Below are 23,010 nucleotides of genomic sequence, written 5' to 3' on the forward strand. Positions count from 1 at the left end.
AACTCAAAGGATCCCCTAATGAACACAACTGCAATTAGATCATCAGAGAATAAAAAAGCCTGCTTGAATTATAACATCCGCTTTTTCTAAAGGAGAGTGGAATGTATGTTTAACATTTTGCCCTTCTAGCAATTTTCCAAACTCCAGAATTTGGAAAAAATAAATCTCCAAATCAAAAAAAAAAAAGAAAAAAGAAAAAAAAAGAGGCAATAGTGAAGAAAAGTACTTCGTAGGATGTGAAAGTAAACAACATTAAGACAGGGATACTAGCTTAACTTTAAACTAGATAAAAAGAAGGTGAAAACAGGAGAATCCATGCACTACACTTAATGATTCAAAAAGCCTCAACTAAGTTCTGTACATATTTAACTATAAAAAGACTGCACAAACTAATTTTTCTTTGCTTTTGGGTGAAATTATATCGCTTCGGTCTAGCAATATTAGCTTTCTCAGGTTAATCAAAAGTTCCTATTGGAACTTTAAGTTTTGACTAACACAAAAATGGAAATGATTTAAGCACTTTATTTAGGACACAAAGTCATTCTGATCACAGTGGGTGGGGAACGAGTAGAAATAAAAAAGAATGGACCTAGGTAAGAGGACAGTAGGAGTTAAAATGAGAATCCAGGTGGGTTTTATGAAAATATAAAAAGGGTTGAGAATCAATGGATTAGGTCTACTTTATGTCAGGGATTACTTGAGACTATTTTGGTGTGAAGATTCTGTCTGCCGATACCTTAAACTGGTGATCTGAAGGATGGAAATGACAGCTACCCTCATCTCCTTCCTTCCTGAAAGCTAAGGAGAGAGAAAAGTAAAGCTGCTTCTCTGAGAAACAAAGATGCTCTCTACCATTCTTCTAAGATGGTGGAAGAGTCTTCTCAAGAGGCTTCCCCAAGGAAAAAAAAATATGAAAGGAGGAAAAAAGAGAGCCATAGCAGAATTCCCTGGCTGTGTTTCATGCCATTGCTTCTAGTCAGATCCTCTGTGCAACCACTCAGGTCGGGCCATCTCCCTCCAGGGAGGTTAAGCCCTCGCAGGGCATTGTTTGGCCAAGGTCCCTATTTATACCGCTCACATCGCCTCCACCATCCCTGCGCGAGGGTCTCCGGAAGCCCCAGGGCAGCAAGATGAAAAGCCAGAAGAGGACCAGATTTCGAGGACCTCTTCCAAAGCCCTCTCTTACTAACTGGGGGAGGAAAGGGAGAGGGAAACCTGGCCTTCGCTTGGGTGGGTTCCTTAGTGGTCAGAGGCGTCCTCTCGGTCAGTATTGGAGGAAGGTGGCCATTTGAGCCGGTCGCTCCGCATCGAAAAAGCCCTACCCGAGACAGGGGCCTCCTCAGGCCCGGGGTTCCGTCCGAGTGTCAGGTGCGGCCCTCAGTTCCCAACCCTCGGGGTTCCGGCAGCAGCAGTGCACAGGCCCCCGGGTTGAGACCGGTCTCCCGCCCGACCGCTGGGGACCTGGCACCGGGCTGGGGCCCGAGCCGCATCGTGCCCGCCCCCGCCCTACCTGAGGGGGCCCGGGCGGGGTCGCTAAGGGCCGCTCCCGGGAGCCCCGCGACGGCGCGGCTCGGCGACGGAGGCGCCTCGTCTCGCCGGGGCAGAGCTCGGCGGCGGTTTCAAGGCCTCAAACTCCATCGGGAGCTACAGGGACAGCCCCGTTGGCGGCGGCGAAGGCCGCGGCGGGGCCTCCTCCTCCTCCTCCACCCTCCGCCTCCTCCTCCTTCTCCTCCTCCTCCTCCTCCTCACCACGGAGGCGGACCTGGAGGGATCCCGACTTAGCTCTCGCGAGAAGATTCTCTCCAGTACACGCGAGATTACGCAAGCCCGGGAGTTGGTGAGGGGAAAGAGAAGCTTAGTAGTCCCTGCCACCTAAACTGCGCATTGGCTTCTCTCTGGGCTAACCAATCCACCCTCATCACGTGACGAGGAGGCCCCGGAGCACTGTGGGACTGCTGTGAGGAATACTAGGCTAGGCGAAGGGATTGATGGGAAAATCCCTGTGCATTCATCTGCGCCGGCTAGACACTGTCGTGAGGTACTGTACTGTCAGTCTCCCACAACGAAGCGTGTTCTTTGAACAGAATCTGATACACCCGTGTTACTTTCTACTTCATTCTCCTGTAATGAAATGCTGAGCGGATCCCTCAATTCTTTCACATTGGTACCACGTAATCTGCCAATCACAAAACAAAAACACCAAAATGAAAAAGTTTAATTGGCAGACACTTACACCTCTCTAATCTTATTAAAGAGAAAACCCTGAGCTCCTTCAATGTGGAACTAGATGTCCATCAAAAAGTTCTATGGAAGTAAACCAAACATTAATTAAAATATGCATAATGTTATATAATGAGCTTTAAAAACATGGCTATTACTGCCTGATGACAAGATCAGCGCTTTTGGAAAAATTCATTGGCCCCCATCAGACTTTTATGTATATGTTGTTATCCTTTAAATTCACTTTGCTATATGGAATATATAACAATCCAAAATAAATGTTCCCAACAATCAGCAGTTCATTTTTATATTTTCAACTGGAGAGTGATGGGTGATTATATTTATATAGTTGCTTTCCAACCTATTGTATTTTTCAATTCTATGGAAGACATATATATGTGTGTGAAGACATATATTTGTGGGTATATGCACATAAACATGTAAATACATATGTATATATGCACACATGTATATACACAATTATTTCTATTCCACAGACGAGGGAATATACCTGATTTTTCAAAAGTATACTGATCACTACATATAACAATCCCAACCCACTTTCCCTAGACTTCCTATTTCTATCTTCAAACCCGTTTTCAAAATTTGACATACATTAATTCTACTTGTTTACTGTTTTGTCTCCTTCCACTAGAATAAAAGTTTCATGAGTACAGGGATTTTTGTTTTTACACACAGATTCTAGTACAGATAATTAAAAACTCAATAGGTATTTTTAGAGTAAATGATTAAATAGGAGAAATTGTGACCTAAAATTCACGGACATAGGCAAAACATGAAGTTCTCTATTCCCACATCCACTTTATTATTTCTTATGTAAACATAAAAGCTAGTTACATCAAGGAAAAACAGCAAGGACTTTCTCTTACAACAAAGTAACAACTACCTTTCAAGGTCTTTTATATTTATAAATGCAGTAAATAAAAAAGCTGTTCACAAATAATTTTATCTTATCAAAAACAGGAACAACTAAAAGTGAATATTTTAAATGAAGAAATTCTACTTTGCTTTGCCATGCCTACATATTAAAAATGATTCCATTCACCTGCAACTTTTAAGACACATCATGCAAACATACTCTCCTAGGAATGTTTTAAGATCACTGTTCTAGTTAACAGGAATAAATAATATAAATAACAACCATCACTTTTACAAAACACCCTTCCCCCAAAGCAAAAATCTCAAAGTGCTCACAAAAAAATTTTACAACAATCTTACAAGGCACACATAAACCTAAACATTTTCAACCAAATTTTTCTCAAACATCCAAGATAGTAAATGCCAATTCCTAAAAAAATTCAGTTTATTTTACTCTCTCTTCCCATCCCGAGCCCCCCCACTTCAAAATTTTATCCTAGTAAGGAAAAATAAGTACTTCAAACACAAACTATTCCTGAAAGGGAAATACTTTCACAACTATAAATGGTCACTTACTCAAATGGGAAAGAAAATTAAGCACTGAAGTATTATATTACTCAGTGGAACAAAAACACTACTTTAGAAAAATTCTGTATCCAATGGAGTATTTATATAGCAACATTCATAGACACAAAACTCTCCTCTCTTGCTTTCCTCTTTTCTCAGTTCTCAAATAGAATTAAATATAATATGCAATTTTAGACCTGGAAATGATCTTACAAATTATCAAGACCAAAATTATTATACATAAAGGAACATTAAAGGACAGGTGACCTGCCCAATGTTATTAATTAGTGACCTGGGTAATAAAGTCAGTTTTTCTCATCAAATATGAGACTTAGAATCTTTAAAGTCTCTCCCCAGAGTAAAATTCTATGGAGAGTATCTTTCCCACATGAGTATCACAAAAACAATATTTTACATTTATAACAATCAATATGATTCTTCATGAAATTCTTATAAGTGGTACAAAGTATATTATGTTTTAAAATACAGGACATCAATAGAAATTAATTACAGTAGAAATTTTACATAAAGCTGAGTTAAGTAGAAAAAGCATAGAACAGCCTGAAAGTTAAATTTGTCCAGTCAGGCTTCTTTACTAAAAGTAGTTCCTGCATTTTAGAGGAGGTGATTTGCCCTGTGATATATTTTGATCTTTGTTATGACAACAAAAACAAGTTTTGTATTATATGTAGGCAGGGACATTAAGAGAGCTGACTCAGAATATTACTCCTACTATAGTAATTATATGGTTTTGCTTTTCTGGAAATATCAAATAAAACTCTAAGAATTGGTAAGATTTTTGTTTAAAGAGCAGATAAAAATGCATTAAATGAAAATACCATCACTAATAATTAACATTAGCAGCTATTCACATTTAAACCATTCATCTAGTGACAACTAAAATATATTGACAATTAAAAAGGAAAAAGGGAATGAAAATTGATACCTGCATGAATGAACCTCAAAGGCATTATGTTGCGTGGAAAAAAATCTCAAAAGGGAATATACTAACATTCCATTTATCTGACATTCCAGAAAAGACAAAATTATAGAGATGAAGAACTACTGCCAGGGTTTATAGCTAGGAAGAACTGACCACAAAGAGCAGCATGAAGGAGATAAGGGAAGTGATGGAACTGTTCTATATTCCAATGGCAGTGGTGATACAAAAACTAAAAATTATGATTTAACTGTATTAAGTAAAATCAATAGCCCCATTAATTATTCTAAAATATGTATAATGATAATAAAAATGAAAGTACTTTAAGGAATTTAACATTTTCTAAGGAAATTCTATTCCAAAGTGAATCTGAATTGTGTTCCTTTATAATTTAAAATAATAGGTATCTTGGTGTTTGTTTAGCAGAAAAGGAAAAATGTTCCTAGTAATTCCTGTTCTTAAAAAAAATGACTAGTAATGAATAATAGTGCATTTTAAAATTTATTTTCTTTCATTATTTTGATTAATTAAAGTTATTATATAGTTGGATTTAACATTTAAATTAATTATCTAGACACTACAAATCAGAATCTGCAAATACAGTCGGATCCTCGGTCATCAGAATAAAAAATATTTAAGTAAAACACTATTTCTCAAAGTGTACCACTGGGACTTATATGTAACACACACGACAAGATAAGTCCCATAACTTTTTCATGCCTCTCACAATTTTTTGGAACTGTCAGAAGTTCAGAAAGAATAACATGTGAGGCAGACCTAAAAGGGGAAGGGATGGGGAACAATAAAATTATTACAAATACTGCATTTCTAAAACCTATGAGAATGATACAAAGTTTACAAAGGAAGTCCATGATTCCATTTATAGCAGATCTTGCCTTTTAAGATCAGGTCTAGGTAATTTTTCACCACTACTTCTGCCATGAACAGAGGTTAAATGCTTTTTGAGAGCAGACTTGTGCTTGAAATCCATATCACAACAATGGCACTTGTATGGCCTATCCCCACTGTGTATGTTCAAGTGGTCCTGAAGTGTGCTTTTAGCAGTAAAGGTCTTCAGACACACAGTACACTGAAAGGGCCGAATGCCCATATGCCCTCGAATGTGCCGGTTAAGATTTTTCTTCTGTGTAAATGTTTTCCCACATTGTAAACACAAGAAGAGTTTATGCATCTTAAGGTGGCGCAGGTAGTTTTCTACATGAAGAAACCCTCGTGGACACCTGGGACACTGGTGCCTCAGTGAATAACTCTCCTCTAGGTTCTGAATCTCACTTGCTGTACCATGACTTTCATCAGTATTCTCACAAAATAAACCCTGACCTTGATTCCCAGGAACTTCTGCCACTCTGCTCTCCACTGTAGAATTAATCAATGAATGCTGTGTTTCAGAGAAATACAGGCTTGCTTTTGATGAGGTACAAGGCTGTGAAAACTGCCCATTTTCTCCACTAGCTGTACTGATAGATTCCACATGAAGGATACAAATTTCATTGTCTTTAAAACCCACATCTATTGGGGATAGCTCTGGTGACTTCATTTCCTTTCTCTCTGATGTCAAGCTTTCTACTGTGGTCTGTAACACATTGTCTTCCTCTTGTTTAACATGGAAATCTATGTTTATAGGGCTATCTTCTGAAATTTCAATTATCTCACAGTCCTTATCAGAACTTTCTTCTTCATTCTTAACATCTGGATCAGAAGAGTGACACAGGTCAGCGTGTTGATTGTTGTTTTTCATAGATAGATCAATTTCCAGATACTTTGACAAAGCTTCTGTGCACTTTTCCACAATGTGAACCATCTGAAGGTAACTGGCAGCAGTCAAATATTTCAAAAGCTCTTTCCTTTTTACTTCAAGTGCTCCAGTGTAGCAAGAGAGCAACAATTTTCTGCCAACTTCTGCACTTTGCAGAATGGTGATTCTGACATGTTTTGATTGTGTGAGTAAAAACTGATCTCTCATAAAAGTGGAACAAGCAGCCAATATCACCTTGTGCCCCTGGAACTCAGTGTCATTAATATAAATTGATACATCACAAAATAAATTCTGCTGCCTCAAGAGATTCATTTTCTGCAAGACCACATCTCCTTGCTGTTCAAACTGGAAGTGCAAAACATCAGACTCAGCAGCCATGGTCAAAATCTAAGCAGAATAAAACACAAACATTGATATAAGGATAAGGAACGCTTCGTCCCGCTATGATAGTAAGAATAATTCCCTTCCTCTCCAAAACCCAAAGCTGAAATGGAAAAAAAACCCAAATTGTACTCTGGGTGCTAAGAGTGAACCTCTATATCACCATCTCAAAATCCAGAAAAGTATAATGCATTTGTCTATGACCTCAAGACACATTTCTCATATTGGCTAAATTTTATGTGCCTTGTGATCAAGAACAATTTTTAATATCCAGTAATAGGCAAAGTGATCACAAAAAACTACACTTAGCATGATATCCCAAATTAGAAACTTTTATGTACAGACCTTCTGTTCCCTACGACTACTACAGTTCCTCACCCCTGTTCACATGGATCATTGTAATGTTTTCCCCCAGGCTTCCTCAACATTAACAATCTCTTGTATAACCCTCCTGATTTCCACCCGAATTAACATCATCATCATAAATTAACAACAAAATAAATCTCTCTTCTGATTTAAGTCACCCATTGCTCTCCTTTAACTCCAGGATGGCCTTTAGGTTCTTAAAAAGAACGCACGATCCTTCGCTATTTAAGCCTAATTCACTTTTACATCTTGATCTCCCTCTACTAATCATACTCTTAGTTCCTTAGATATTAAATTCTTCATAATCGCTCAGATAAAAACACCTAAATACACCTCTGCATAGTTACTACTTTCGCGTTTCCAGCTCCTTTTTCCAGCTCGTGATTAGGCTCCTTTAAACATAAAACAAATGAGACTACAGTGACTCCTCCCACAGGGTCAGTAGCTCTCAGAGCACCACGAGAAGACGCCTGATTCCTCCGCATTCCTCCGTGAGTATAGGAGCTACCACAGAGGGGGAAGAGGTCAGGCAACACTGTGGACCTAGCACTAGATCACGGTGGCCCGGACGATCCCTCCGGCTCCGCGTACAGCACGAGCCGAGTTTTCCAGGGCCAAGGCCCTATCGGCCGAGGCACTACAGCACCCAATTAGCTTCTCGGGGGGTCGCGCACTGCCGCCGTCTTCCTCCTCTTCAGGCCTCCACACCTGGCGAATCGCCTTCGCGCTCACTTACCGACCCTGAAAACCGGTGTTGAGGCTTCCGCGGTAGCGGCGGCCGGGCCGGAAGGAGGACTTAGCCTAGGAGGAAACACATCCGGTGTCAATCAGCTTTATTGCTCACTCGGGGAGCCGCCTGGGCGCCCCGGAAGGACATCTGAGACTTTTCCTCAGACCCCCTACCTCCTGGAACGACAGGAAAGCACTCAAATGCCGGCGAGCCTCCTTTCTTCTTCCCAGTTTCGGGACGCGAGCCATTTCCCTTCGTGAGTCCTCCCCAACATCCATGTAGGAGACGAGTGTGAAGTTGGGTCACGGCACTTGCGTTCCAGTACCCAACGCCGAAACCTGTGGAGGGTCCTTGCGGATTATTACGGGGCGGGGTTTTCCTTTACGAGGCTATTTACTTCTTGAAAAGTGGCTGAGGAAAGGAGAAACTACCATGGGGAATCTGTATTCAAGATTGCCTAACTAGTGCCATCACGATCTGGGCCCAAAGTTTGAAGATAGCAAGATAAGTTTCAAGTCCACTCCCCAGTGCCCACCCTCTTTGGTCTGTTATCTTTTTCTTTTTTTGCTGTGCTGGATCAAATCCAGAGCCTTGCTCCTGAAAGGCAAGACCATCTAGCTACATTCCAGCCCCAAAAGAACTGGGGATAAGCAGCGGCTTTAACCATGCAAAGCATTTCTTCCCACTTATCCTAATTGGTTCCCACTCCTATAATCCATTTGTCATCAATACTGCATTTATCATACCTGTTTTGATATTTGTGTCCCATACAGGAGGTATGGGACCTGTTTTGATATTTGTGTCCCATACAGGAGGTACTTACTGATTTTGCTTTCCTAAAGTTTAGTACTTACTTAGTAGGCATAAAATGTCTGAACCAGTTTTTAAAACACCTGCTTTACCTCTCAGCCAATTCTCATGGAAATAGCCGATTCCAGTAATAACTAATTTTGGTTAACTCGTATTTCCTTCTGAAAGTATACTCAGCATATTTGATTAATGTGCTTTAAAGTATACTGGATTCATATTCAAGCAACCGAAAAAGCAGGAGGGGAAAGAAAAGAAAGTAAACCATTGACACCAGAGTTTTAATTGTCGCACTTTTATTAAGGAAACTTCCCCATAATAAGTGAAGAGGTAGTTCATAGTATGTCTAACATACAACAGATTTAGAACAGCTAGTCATGAGCTGATATAAAATGTGTGGTTTGTTTAGGACAAGATTTTAGAAGTGGTGACACTGGTCACCTTCCATCATAGACCTAATGAAGAAACTAAAACAAATTAAAACCACATCTGATTTACCTTAGAACCACTTCAATTTGGAGTTTGTCTTTAAAATTAAATAATAAATAAATAACTGAGACACAGCCATTTTTAAAAACCAAACTGGAAAAGAGTCCTTTCTCCTTCTTAATTATGCTGGGGATGGATGAAATACAAATGCTGAAAGACAAAGATTTTAAAATTATTCTCTATAGGAACATGACTATGTTTGAAAGTCATCTTCCTGTATAAAATTTACTTTATATCAGAAACTTGACCTCTCTGCAACATAATCTAAGAAACATGTATAAGCTAAGAAGGAGAAAAGGCAAGTCTCACCAAAATTAGAAAATGTCTCACAGAAACAAAACACCTCTCCAACCAAGAATGGAGGAGACTGCAGATACTTCAGTGGTTTGCGCTTGCAAAAAGTGAGAATTAAAAGTTTTACCAAGAGAAAATCAGAAAAAAATGCTTTAAGTGACCAAAGAAAACAAGGCAGTTTTATTATTCTAAGTAGAAAATCAAATTGAGACCACATAAGATTATAAGGTCCATTAGGGCAGGGACCATATCAAATCTTACCTTCATATCCTCAGTATCTATATAGTACCTGGCAACAGTAGGTGCTTAATAAATGTTTCTTGAGGCTGAAGGTGTAGTTCAGTGGTAGAGCATGTGCTCAGCATGCACAATCCCCAGCAAAAAAAAAAAAAAAAGAGTTTCTCAAGTGACTGAACTAATTCAGAAATAGTCTCCAACCAGAGACCAATCATATTTGAACCCCTGCCTTTCAGTCTTCAAAAATAGTAACAAAAACAGGAAATGCATATGACCAAAGGAAGCTTTCCAACTTGAAATTTTCCTGTGAAGAAATGATATTCAGAGAAAAAACCCAATACTGGTTGATACTCTAGTCTTACTGTTGCATAGAATTTATAGTCTTTGGATCATATACAAATCAGAATGCTAGAAAGCAACATTAGACTATAATAATGAGTGATGCTGGGCATATAAGGTACCTAGTGATCTTATCACTCAACTGTATTCTCAAATTTTTAAACAAAAGAAATTATACTTCAAATTTGACTCACATGTAAACATTTCAAATTATGACCCATCAGACTATATGAATTAGCCTTTTTTTTGGATTATCTTTGTATGCATTCTCATTGCCCAAAAATAAAAACAAAGTCCTGAAGAAAATGAAATAAACAGTTTTCCAGACAAATCAATTTCACATTGGGAGCCTTCTCACATTATTCTTACTTGCCTTTTCCCTCTCTAACCAATACTTAACATATCAGTCACTTGCTTGAGGAGAATGTAATACTTATCAAACTAAAAAATAATTAATGGGCTAGTGATATAGCTCAGTGGCAGAGTGCTTGCCAAGCATGCACGAGATGCTCTGGGTTTGATCCCCAGCACCACAAAAAATAAAAATAAGATAAATCTAAAAAAAAAAATAACATAAATAAGTCCCTTGGTGATATTTTGTTGGCAAAATCCAGGCTGTCTCAGAAAGCCAACAAGTAAACACAGAGGTGAAACAAACTGGGAGCTTTTTGCTAATGCATTATTCTCCATTGTGTACTAAATCTCTTTAAATCAAGGTATAATGGGAACAAGGAAGGAGATATTAATTTATATTTAGTCACTTATCAATTTTGGCCAGTCTTGGCCAGGACAGCTCTTGAGCTTTGGATGTCCCAACTTAAAATGAAAGAGATGGAATAAATGATTTCTTAGGATTCTCTAAGTACTCTCAACAGTCCTATTGCTAATTCTAACTCAGGGTCTTAAATAAAACTGAAAATTCTATGGCTGAAATGTGCTTTGGGAGAAACAGTTGTTTTGTTTTTCCATACTAGAAGAGCAACTTTGTATTATCAATCTATTGAAAGTGGGAAAGTGGGATGGGGTCCCTTTAAGAGGAGTATCTGAAAGCAAAATTGTTCCAAAAGCACAGATTATTCCTGTGTCCCACCTAACTTTTTTTTAATATATATTTTAGAAATTAAGATACATGAGGGAAGAATTAAGATACTTGTAGTTAACTGGACAAAACTCTATAGCCAGACTCACCTTTCTGATGGCTGAACTCTGATGTAAAGTTCAGAGACTCCTCAACAGCCCCCTTCTAGAGAAACCATTATTCTTTTGCACATTTAAAGTGTGCCTGAAACAATCATGATTTCAAAAGCATCACTAAGCTATGCTTTAAGAATATGGTCTCTTGCTGGGATATGCTACTTGGAAGACATTCCATGTGAGTACTGTTGTATTAATTATATTTTTGTCCTTTGTTAATTAATACTCCTCATGGTGATCTCTGTCTCCAGATGTGGCTGAAAAGTTTGTACTCTGGTTTGTGTGAACAATGAGATGAAGTTGGGCTTCACTAGTGTTGAAAAGGGCATAGACCAACCAACGTACTTTTTGATAGCCAGTTGCAAGGCAAGTACAGATGGTAGGATGCAGACTCATTAATTTATCAGACATGGATGAATTATCAATAGGCAACCAGACGGTTCTATCACATTCAGATCAACAGCAGTATTATCATATATCTCAACCTATTTTTTGCCAAAAACCAAAACTATTCACTTCTCTTAGCATAGCATCTATTAGTGGAGAGTGGGATGATATTGTTAATTTGTTGGTGACCTTCAGACTGCCTGGTAAAAGCCTAAAACAGTGTAAGTCTAAGACAATATTAGGTAGACAAATGGAAGTATTCCTTGGGAAAGGAAAACAGACATCACAGGATAAATAAAACATAAAATGGGAGAGATCAGAAGGAAGGCAAATCCACTCCAAGTGGTAAGTTGCCTGGTCTATTAGTGCTTTAACTCACCCCATACCACCTGCACAGAGGCTTCAGAGAAGTCAAACTAGCAAAACCACTCCTAAAAATACTCAAGACTATTGTCACATTCTCAGTCACTGCTAGTTGTGAGCATTAAGTCCCTACTCAATTCACACAAGTACTATCACTCCTTAAGTTCAGGACAGCTTGGGCCAGTTTACCTGCATCCAGGACCTGTGTTGCGTCAGGCTGTGGCTGACACCCTTTAGAGTCTGTGACTGTCGTACATGCAAAAGAATCAAAATCCACTGTGAGGTCTTGCACATTTCTCTCATTGGCATTATCAAAGCTGTTTTTGCCATGCAGCTGCTTAAGGTGTTTCCTCAAAACTGGCTTATGTGCAAAAACCATGTCACAATAGTTACACTTATGGGGCTTATCTCCACTGTGAAGGTTAAGATGATCCTGTAAGGAACACTTCTGAGAAAAGGTTTTCCCACAGATTTTACACTGGAAAGGTTTAATTCCGGCATGTACGCGCATGTGTCGATGAAGATTGCCTTTCTGAGTAAAAGTCTTGCCGCAGAGTAGACACATAAAGAGTTTGTGCATTTTTAAATGGTTGGCGTAGTTCTCCAGGTGACGAAACACCCTGGTACACTTTGGGCACTGGTGATGCCACTGTAAGCCTTTGTCTACACCTCGAATATTAGGCCCAAAAACATCTTTTGAGGTCATGATGATGTTATCACTGCCTGTATAAGAAAGGGCATAATTGTGGAGATGGTTTTGTTCTATTTCACTTACTCTGTTTTCCACAGTTGAATTTATCAGGGAGTGCTGGGGCTCTGATGAGTGTAAAGCAGTGGGTTCAGAAGAAATAAACTGGTTCTGATCTTTCTTACTTCTAACCTCAGATACATCCCCAATAGATTCTACCTTAACAATCTGAATATCACTGTCCTCCATATCCATACTGTCTTCAGATGGATGAATACAAGGTGAGTCCTGCTTTGGGGAGCCTCTGGCATCTCCCTGCTGTTCTTTTGACTGGGGAGAAGCACTCTGTGGTTCACATCCCTCTTTACTATCCATTGGTTGTTTTGGCTTTATAAACTTCCACAGGGCCTGTGTGCATCGTTCTACAATGTGGCTCATCTGAAGAAAACTCGCAGCAGTCAAGTAATTTACCAGTTCCATCTCAGGGAATTCCAGCACACCACTATAACAGGATAAGAGCAATTGTCTCCCCACTTCAGAACTCTGTAATATTGAGATTTTCACCTCTCTGGAATCATTCAGTAAAAACTGGTCTCTTAGGAAGGGGGAACCTGCAGCAAACACAATTTTATGCCCCTGTACCTCAATATCATCTATGAGAACTGTAACATCACAAAATTTATTCTCTTCTCTTAATTTGTTCATTTTTTGTAACATTGAATCTCCATAATTTTCAAACTTGAAGTGAAGGAGATCTGATCTTTCAGACATTTTGGCAGACCTAAAGAACAAAAATGTAAAAAGGTTGAATTTAAGGAAATTTAAACAATTAAGAAACCTGGATTTACCTTTCAAAACCAAATTTGTTGTCATGCTTTGTATGTATGCATATGAAATTTTCTTTGAAAGAGGAAGCTTTTGATGGCTATTAAAAATTGCTCCTTACCAATATCAAGGGTCAATTGCACCTAAAGAGTAGACATATATAAGTGTAAATAGCTGGGCATTCACTCAAGTTTTTAGACACTTAATATAAGAATATATATTATATTGGATAATGCTAAGAATATTTATTCACTTCTCAAATGAGAATTCAGTCAGGTTTCAAAAGCAAACTAAAACATCCCAACCAAAGTAAAGATGAAGTGATTAGTTTCTTTTGTATGAAACTGTGGACCTCTGTCTCCTAAATCAAAATACTCTTCCTTTGGTTTGTATTTTAAAGAACCACAACAACATTGTTTGCCACATGCATTCCTGGACAGTCCCTTTCCTGTCTAGATCAATGTGAATTCGTTTTATTTTCATTTTTGTTTTGTTTTTCCACTGTGAATACATATGAGTAATTCTGTGATAAAATGAAAAAGTTACAGATGTAGAGGGACAATGTTTGACAAGTATTCAAACATATTTCTTTATTCTGTGCATTGTGGATAAATCTAAACTCTGTTTTAAGAACATTTCTTGAGTTCGGTACCTTGGTACATGCCTGTAATTCCCCTTACTCAGGAGGCTAAGGCAGGAGGATCACAAGTTCAAGGCAGTCTCAGCAACTTAGTGAGGCTTAAGCAATTCAGTGAGATCCTGCCTCAGAATAAAAAAAGGTCAGGGATGTGACCCTTGGGGATTCAATCCCTGGTACCTTCCAAACAAACAAAATCCTTGATATATAAAGAAAATACTTGATACAGAAAAGTCACGTGTTAGGAACATTAGTAGGAGTAATATAGATCTAATCAACCCCTTCTAGATTCTGTTCTTTCCTCTTTTTCCCTATTTACCCATCAGTACTTTCACATGGACTACTAAATCCGATTCATAAGTATTTCTATTGGCTTCCAGTTTCTATTCCCTCTTATACATCACATGCCATCTTTTAAACACATGATTATATCCCACCCTGCATGAAATCCTTCAGTGACTTCCTGTTGTTTCTTGAAAGAAGACTAACCTCTTGAATAAGCTTGTTAACGTAATAATAATTAAGGCAAACATAGGCATAACCTTTTCAACCATAGAGAAAGTATCTTTGCCAAAACCCTTTGCATAGGGCTGGGGGATGTAGCTCAGTGGTAGAGGACTTGCCTAGCATGCATGAGGCCCGGCTCTCTGATCCTCAGCAGTGTTTTTTAAAAACAAAACAACAACAACAACAACAACAAAACACTATGCATATTGGTCTGTTGACATAGCAGTTCTTTTGGATAGTCTCCATGTTCAATTTCCACACTCCAGATTTTCTCAAAACTTGGCTTCCCACGTGTCTCTCTAAAGGGAAAAGATGAATTAACCATACTAATGGTCTAGTAGTCATTGTAAAGAGAATAAACTGACAGTCTCTTTTCATATCTTAAAGTTCTACAATCTCAATACATTTGAAAATTCACCTTGAATTTTTTGTATTCATCAGTCTTTTAGTTCAGTTAAATGAGACAACTAGTTCTCCTGGCCTTATCTAAACCTAAGGCCAATCTCTGACATTTTAAGTTCAATAACACTGATTTTCAGAGGCTCACAGAATATCAGTTCATGATAACAGAGTCCAAGTTTTGTTCCTATTCCTCAGAACCTGGTATGAAAGGTCATTATTCTATTGACTCCACATCTTATCACGTTTCCTTAGTATAGAACACTAACTTCTAGTCAGTTTTTATTTCCTCTGAGAGGCCCTTCCCTGATCCCTTAGAGTAAAAGAGTTGTCTCTAGGGCCCTTAGCAAAGTATTTCTATCAAAACCCTAAAATACTTCATTAAATACTTCCTTCCCCTCCAAATTCTGGTTACATGGCATCAGGGAAACCTCCATCCTATTCAATGAACTAATGCTGGAGCCCATATCTTCTTGGGTGAAATAGTCTTTTCTTTTGCTCTAAATTGTACTTATTGCTTGCCTCATTACTGGCTAAACTCTTCTATTCAAACTGGTGTATACTCCCTTCACCTACTATTATATAAACACACAGCAGGTGACAATTTGTATTGGCTGAACCTATAGGGTTAATCTGAAAATATTAAGAAGGAAGAACTGTTATGAAGACCATTTTATTGCATGCACAGACATTAAAAATCTGAAGCCACGAGGGCTTACAAAGGAATAAAAATGGGAATGATGAGCAAGTAACAAAAGATCACTTAGAGAACTTGAAAACTCACTGGATATAGAGAATGAAAACCATAAATGTGTAGATTATATACCAGGTAGGTCAGCTGAATGTATATGAAAAATGGGAACTAGTATGGCACAGTTGATTAATAAAGTATATGCTTTCCCTCTGTATAGCATTCTGAATATATGGATAACAAATGATCACAATAAGTATTAAAAACTTCACTGAGAAAGAAGGGATGTAGAGAAGCAAATGTATCTAAGGAAAGGCAGTATCAAATATAGAGGAAACTAGAAGATACAAGGAAGTATATCAGTAATCTAAAGCAGCAAATTCTTTGTCATTGGTCAGTTTTAGCAATTGCAGTAGCTTAAAATGTCCACTGTCAAACTGAAATGGTGAATGTTGCAGTTGATAACAACCAGAAATTATAAAAAAGTTAAGTGGTTAAACAAAAATGGGATTCTAATTTTAAGAGTTCAGCTGGTCTTGACTGTATTATACCTGATCATGATACCCTCAAGTCAGTATTTTTCTACTCATTGTTTCCAACTACAGTGTGATAGCACTCACAGTTTTACAGGGGTAATTGTTCCTTGATACTCTAAACATGAGGAATGGTAATACAATTTCATTTACTTTTTATTCATCAGTTCTCAAGAAACTTACCATTAGTAGCCAAACAGATATCTTAGAAAAGTGCTTGCTTTAATCAATCTGCTATAGTCCAAGAATGTGAGGGAAAGTTACTCTTTTTAGGAAATTTAAGAAATACCTGTCATTTTGCTGCATTCAAACTCTTATTTCCAGACCATATAGTGTATCCTTTAATTGTTTCCTGGCATGAGTTCTCTTTTCAGTAGATTGTTAGTTATTTGATGGAAAGGACCAACTGTTGGTTATGCTTCACAAGTTTATTAAACAAAGATCAGCAGAATAATGCACTCGTAATGTTCCCTAAGGAATTATTATTGAGCGATGAAAGGAATGCTCTTTAGTATCATGATACTCTGTTGAGTACTTGGGGTAAAACATTTTTCAGGGGTTTGATTCCCAAAATAGTTTTGGCCACATAAAACCAAAATTTAAACACTTTGTTTTGATGTTTTAAAAATAGGTAATAAGGAAAAAAACAAAAAACAAAATAGGTATTAAAGGGCTGGAGTGTAGCTCATTGTTAAAGTGCTTGCTTAGTATATGCCCAAGGTTCTATTCATCCCTAGGATCACCTATACAGACATGGCCACAAAATATGTAATATAAAAATTATTAAATTTCTAATAAGCTAGCTTAATTTTTTATTTTTTAAAAATATTCATTTTTTAGTTTTAGGTGGACACAGTATCTTTATTTATTTATTTATTTTTATGTGGTGCTGAGAATCGAACCCAGTGCCTCACACATGCTAGGCAAGCACCCTACCACTTGAGCCACATCCCTAGCCCCTTAATTTTTTAAATAAGAGAAATAATAATACCTAACCTTTTCTGCATCCTTGTTATAAGCCAAGTGTAATTCTAAATGTTTTACCTAAATTGACTTGTTTAATCCTAAAAATCTCTATAGCCAGGTATCATTATTATCCAAAACAACTTGCTGAAATTAAGTAGGAAATGTTAAGTGTTGGAGCTACACTGTGTGCCCAAGCTGCATTTATGCCAAATTCCATATATGAAACTAAGCTAGATGCAGTTTTGCCTAAAGGATTATATTTTAACTGTATAATAGTTCAGATTTCTCTCCTCAAGAGTAGGCCAAGAAAATCTATTGAGCTGTATACTTAAGATTTGTACACTTCTGTATGTTTTATTAATGCTTTAATACAAAGCTTATGTTCAGAAACAAAAACTACCACTTAAAGCCAAATTTGCATCAAGTATAAAAAATTTTAATGGTATAAATCATTTCTGCATTGGTTATATTCCTGATTGCATTTAATGTCTTTTGCCTTGTTATACCTTACTTTCCCATCTAACTTTAATATTAGTTTTCCATCTTTTATATATTTACATTTGTTGATTGAAACTTAATACTATTTGCAAATAACACAAAACAAACATGAATATATTTGATTTCAGAATCCCCACCTGTAAGTAACTTCTAAGTATAGTAGTAATTATTCATAATATTAATAAAAATCACTTATACAATTCTGGATTATAGTACGGCTCCTTGTTACTGAAAGAAAGCAAAGAATTCATCAGGTAGAATGGAGACATGGGCACCACATTCTGTTGATTCTTTCCTTAGAATGATTCCCAAATTCTCTTACTTGTTCTTAATGTCATTGCCACAGGTCAGGCCTCCTTACCATCTACTGCCCAGGTTACTGAGATTAAGTCTAAATACTGGGCTGGGGTTGTAGCTCAGTGGTAGAGCGCTTGCCTAGAATGTGTGAGGCACTGGGTTAGATTCTCAGCAACACATATAAATAAATAAAATAAAAGTCCATGACAACTAAAAAAAATATTTTAAAAATTTAAATACTGCTGATAACCATTTCTTTAACATCAATGTAAACAGAGATATTCTCACTTAAGATTACATTTTCTTTGCTTATATTTACACAGTCCTTCTATTAATATTTTAGAACAGAATTAAAATTTTCCCTTTGTTCAAACAGGAATAATCAAAAAGGGCTAATGAATAGCCTAGGGTGGCCAAGCAGTGAGAAAGTACCTAAGTTTCTTATCTCAAATTCCCATAATAACTGCTGCTAAGAGAAACTTTTCTTTCTGGATAATAAACTCCTAAAACCATGCTAGTCTGTTTCCTTATTTACCTCACAGAGGGCCCTTATCCTTCAATTCAGCACTAACAGTGACCTGGTAGTCTTGTTTCTCACTAACATAAGATGCCATTTTCTCAAATAGACTGTATTATGCTGCAGCCTTCCTATCTGTAAACCTCAGTACTTTTCTTCTTTTGAGTGACTTTCATTAAGCTACATTCTCTTAAGTTCTCACTCCTTTGTCTTGTTTGGACTTTTTTATTTTTCAGGGAGGGGGGAGTGCTGGGGATTGAACCCAGGAACTTGTGCATGCAAAGCAAACACTCTACCAATTGAGCTATATCCCCAGCCCTTGTTTTGACTTTCAAATATATTAAATATATATAGAAATATATCCTTTCCAGAAAAATTTTAATCATTGTAGATAAAATTCCTTTTCGCGGGTGCCTACCACTCAATACTTGGTCTTTCCTGATGCTCATTGTCCCTATTTTATAAACAATATTAACACATGGCTACCACAGAAAACATAAACATGTTTCTTATACATAAATTGTTTTGCAACTTGCTTTTTTCATCTATTCTTTTTGAGAGCTAACTGGGTGGACAAATATAGAGCTAGCTCATTCTTTTTATTTATATTATTTCATTTTTTATAGTTGTAAATGGACAGAATGCCTTTATTTTGTTTTATTTTTATATGGTGCTGAGAATGGAACCCAGTACCTCACACATGCTAGGCAAGTGCTCTGCCACGGAGCTATAGCCCCAGCCCTATTTTATTTTTGTGGTGATGGGATTAGAACCCAGGGCCTTGCACAAGCTACATGCATTATACCACTGAGCTGTATCCTTAGCCCTAGTTCACTTTTCTTAAACTAATGTACAGAAGTAAACCAGTTTCTTACCTACTTACCTCAGTTTTCTTTTTTCTTGTGGTGCTGGGCTTTGAGCCCAGGGCTTTGTGCTTGCTAGACAAGCACTCTGCCAACTGAGCTATATCCCCCCACCCCAACCTCAAAAAGTTTTTTTTAACCATTGTTTTGCTAGTCTTTCCTTAAGGATTCACTAAATTAAGTGAAGGAAGTATATCCTTCAAAGCTCAGTCTTGGATTTTTGCAATGCTTTTTCAAGACTTACTCAGAAAGCCTGTATTGTTTCTCAGTGTTTTATTATCCTCTTTATGTTAAGAATTCCTAAACCCACATCCTCATCGGTAACCTTTACCTCAATTTAAGCTACTCAAAAGTGCCTGCTCTAGGCTATTTCTCTATTACTTAAAATGCGTGTTGCCCACACTGTTACACTATATCAAACTCAGCCAATTAAGAAAAAAAAATTATGGAGATGCCTTACAGAACAGTGACTGCACAGGCAAGGAAACCTTTCATATGATGTTATTCTAACAGATTAAGGCAGAAAAGATGAAGGCCTGAATAGAAATGATAATGTGGATGGGCAGAAAATAGATTTAAGAGATGTTTCAAAGAACTAATAATCTTGCCAAGGGTGGCTCATACCTATAATCTCAGCAACTGGAGAAACTAAGGCAGAATGGTAAGTTTGAATCCATCCTCAACCACTTGGTGAGACCCTGTTTCAAAACAAAAGGGTGGGGGGTCTGGGATATGGATCGGTGGTAAAGAGGGCCCCTGAGTTCAATACTCAGTAATGCAATTAAAAAAAAAAAAAAAAAAAGACAATCTTGGTTACCAAAGTGGAGAAGAAAGGAAATAAGAAAGTCAAGATGACTCCAAGCTATTTGATTTGAGTGACTAAATATCTTTGGCTGTCATTCAGTGAGCTAGAGAATACTAAAGGGGATGAATCTGGTATTAAAAATAGTGAGTCAGAAAAGCCTACATAACATCATGTAAAGATTTATTAGCTAGGTGGATTTGGATTCATGGCAAGTGATAAATGAAAGCATAAAAGTGGAAGAAATAGACCTAAGTTGGCATAGAAGAGAGGAAAAAAGTAAGAAATATATCAAACATAAATTCATTACTTACCTTTTCAAATTGTGTCTCCTTCCAAGCCTCTCCATTTTTTTTTTAAAGAATAAGCCTATCTTTTCTTAAAATTTTCATACTTACTCCTTTGCCTCCAAAAATATTGTCTCTGCAAAGTAGTGGAGGCAAAACATAGACTCTTGAGCCATATTTTCTACAAGTAAAACCCTGCTCAACTATAACTATGTGACTTTGTGCAAGTTACTTATCAATTCTGCTTCAGTTTTCCTGTCTACCAATAGTAAATTACTTTATACTGTGGTTATGGAGAATTAAATCAGTTAATTTGTGGGGGGAGGGGCATTGGGGATTGAACCCAGAGGTGCTTAACCACCAAGCCACATCCCAGGCCTTTTTTATATTTTATTTTGAGACAGGGTTTCACTGAATTGCTGAGGCTGTCTTTGAACTCATAATCCTACTGCCTCAGCCTCCTGAGCTGCTGGGATTACAGGTGAGAGCCACCACACCTGGCTAAATCAGTTAATTTTTTTAAAAAGCTTCAAATGTTGTATGTGATCTATAAGCATGTGTTAAGTAAATAGACAAAACCTGTCAGTTTTTATTGTGAAATCCTTCATATGCATTCTTTTCTGATACCCACTTAACCAATTCTTCATATATCATTTTTATTTTTTAATTTGAGATAGGGTTTTGCTAAGATGCTGAGGCTTGAACTTGTGATCCTGCCTCAGTCTCCAAAGGTGCTGTGATTACAAGCATGTGGCACCATGCCCAGCCTAAAATTGACTTTAAAAGGCCACTAATGATCTCTTAATAATGAAATTAATCACTTTTTCCCCTTCTTATCCCTCAGGTGCTTTTGCATGAATTAATCGAGTGGAGTCTTCAATTCTCTTGATAACTGGGTCTTCTTGGTTGCTAGAACCCTCTGTTTCCACTACTGTACCAACTACTACTAGTTACAGTTCTTTTTTAGCTTCATAAAATGCATCCACTACCTTCTCCTGTCAAAATATCCTTCTTCCTCAACACTCCCTTTTTGATGCCAGCTCTTCCTATAGCTTCCACCTGTATGCCACTATGTTTTGGCTGATCTCCAGATGTACACTTCCAACTCTATGCTGGGCGAGTTCTGTGTGGCTATCCCATTAGATTTCAAAGTGTACAAAAAGTGAATTTGTAATCTACACTAACCTTATCATTCTGTTTCTGATTATGGTATCATATTCTTCAAAGGCCTAAAGTATATGAATGAGATTAGATTTGATACCTTTTTCTCCCTCAACATAAATTACCTATGGAGTCTTGACACTGTTATGTCAAGCAACCAATATTACTGTCATAACTCTAATTCAGGAATTTACTGCCATTCCCCAAACTTATCCTATTACCCCCTTTAAACTTAATTACAATAAGTACTTAACCATTATCTTTAAAAGTCCAGATTCAGTTAATAGGAATTTCTTCCTTATAGGCTTATTATAGAAAAAAAATGACTTTTTGCAATGAAAATCAGACTCATCAAAAAAACTGTCATTAGAATTAAACCTTTCACTGTCTGGCCCCAGTCTACTTTCCTCAAACTCCATCTTATGCACAGAAGCTCCCCCAGCCCCACCCCGATTTACTCTTTCACACATTACACTCAGTCATTATTTAGTAGCACTCCAACTGTTCGTTCTAATTGAAAGCCTCTTCCACACTTTATCCTCGCCAAGAAGTATAATTCAGATTTCTCTTCTAAAGTCTTCCCAGAACTGCTCCTTGAACAGTTCGTACATATAAAGCAAACTATCTATCCTTTTTACTTTCCCTCTCTCTCTGAGGTGCACTTGTTTATATATGGCTCACACACTAGACCCTGAAAATTTTAACGACATTTAACGAATCCCCAGCGCCTGGCATAATGCCAACAATGTACAAAGTGTTCTGGCCACTGGCTGAACTGGGGAAATCCCATTGAAAGAGTAACTCGTATTCTCATGGGTTGGCGCTAAAGGCCTTGCCTTAAGCAGGCTCCAGCAGATCGTTTTCCCGGGCCTCAACTCTGGCACTTTCAACAAGACGTCAGGGTCCAGCATCGGGGTCAAATGTTGGGCCCTCGGTTGGGGTGCCAGGATGCGGTCCCTAGGGTATGTTCGGGCTCCCCACTCCAGAAGCAAGGAATGGGGAGGGAGGCAACGTGGGCCGGACTAAGGGCTTAATTAAGTCCCCTAGGGCCTAGGCTAGTCTCTTGGCCCTCTTTTTAGTGCAGGTCCCGGCCGATCCAGGGCCCCAAGGGGTTCCATTTTGAGAGATCCCGTATCCCAGCCCGGTGCTCCGGCCGCGTCGAACTTACAGACCCGGGGGAAGGTCGCCGTCAGGATCCGGCACAGCCAGGAGCTCCGGCCCCTCGGGGCTCCGGGAAGGGGGAGGGGCAGGGAACCGGAGCCAAAGGGGGACCCAACGGAACCGGAAGGGCAGCCCTGGCCGGACAAAGACAACTTCCAGGTCCCGTGGTCATCTCCACCAATCGGAATGCTCGGAGGACGACGGGGCC

The 23,010-nt window shown here is 38.2% G+C and overlaps 2 protein-coding genes across 10 annotated transcripts in view; both read right to left on the minus strand.

Moving 5' to 3' along the window:
• Rc3h2 (ring finger and CCCH-type domains 2) overlaps positions 1 to 1,697 on the minus strand; it is a 50,854-nt gene extending 49,157 nt beyond the window's left edge. The window contains exon 1 of the mRNA XM_026386545.2: positions 1,511 to 1,697. The gene's annotated coding sequence lies outside the window, so the exon portion shown is untranslated. The remainder of the gene's footprint in view (positions 1 to 1,510) is intronic.
• Positions 1,698 to 3,037: 1,340 nt separating this feature from the next.
• On the minus strand, positions 3,038 to 22,885 carry Zbtb6 (zinc finger and BTB domain containing 6). Of its 9 annotated transcripts, none has more exons than XM_077797091.1 (3): positions 12,160 to 13,569; positions 8,034 to 8,198; positions 7,867 to 7,931 (listed from the first exon to the last, which is right to left on the minus strand). In XM_077797091.1, exons 1-3 carry the CDS (start codon positions 13,529 to 13,531, stop codon positions 7,927 to 7,929), a joined length of 1,542 nt encoding a protein of 513 aa, XP_077653217.1. In that variant the 5' UTR covers positions 13,532 to 13,569; the 3' UTR covers positions 7,867 to 7,926. The 9 variants fall into 9 exon arrangements, 8 of the variants coding, with proteins under 8 accessions (XP_026242169.2, XP_077653218.1, XP_026242166.2 ...); XM_026386378.2 differs by adding an exon at positions 22,810 to 22,883 and having other exon boundaries at positions 7,879 to 8,198; positions 12,160 to 13,439; XM_026386379.2 differs by adding an exon at positions 22,814 to 22,880 and having other exon boundaries at positions 7,879 to 8,198; positions 12,160 to 13,439.
• Positions 22,886 to 23,010: the final 125 nt, after the last annotated feature.

This window comes from Urocitellus parryii, chromosome 4, assembly GCF_045843805.1.
Source record: "Urocitellus parryii isolate mUroPar1 chromosome 4, mUroPar1.hap1, whole genome shotgun sequence".
Lineage (NCBI taxonomy): Eukaryota > Metazoa > Chordata > Mammalia > Rodentia > Sciuridae > Urocitellus > Urocitellus parryii.

Bases quoted from the DNA above. Each gene is read 5' to 3' on its own strand.
- Zbtb6 (XM_026386377.2), bottom strand. From the start codon at position 13,531: ATGACAACAAATTTGGTTTTGAAAGGTAAATCCAGGTTTCTTAATTGT. The intron at 8,199-12,159 runs GTAAACTGGCCC...GACCCTCCACAG, and splicing joins AACACAGGTCCTGGATGCAG to GTTTCGGCGTTGGGTACTGG.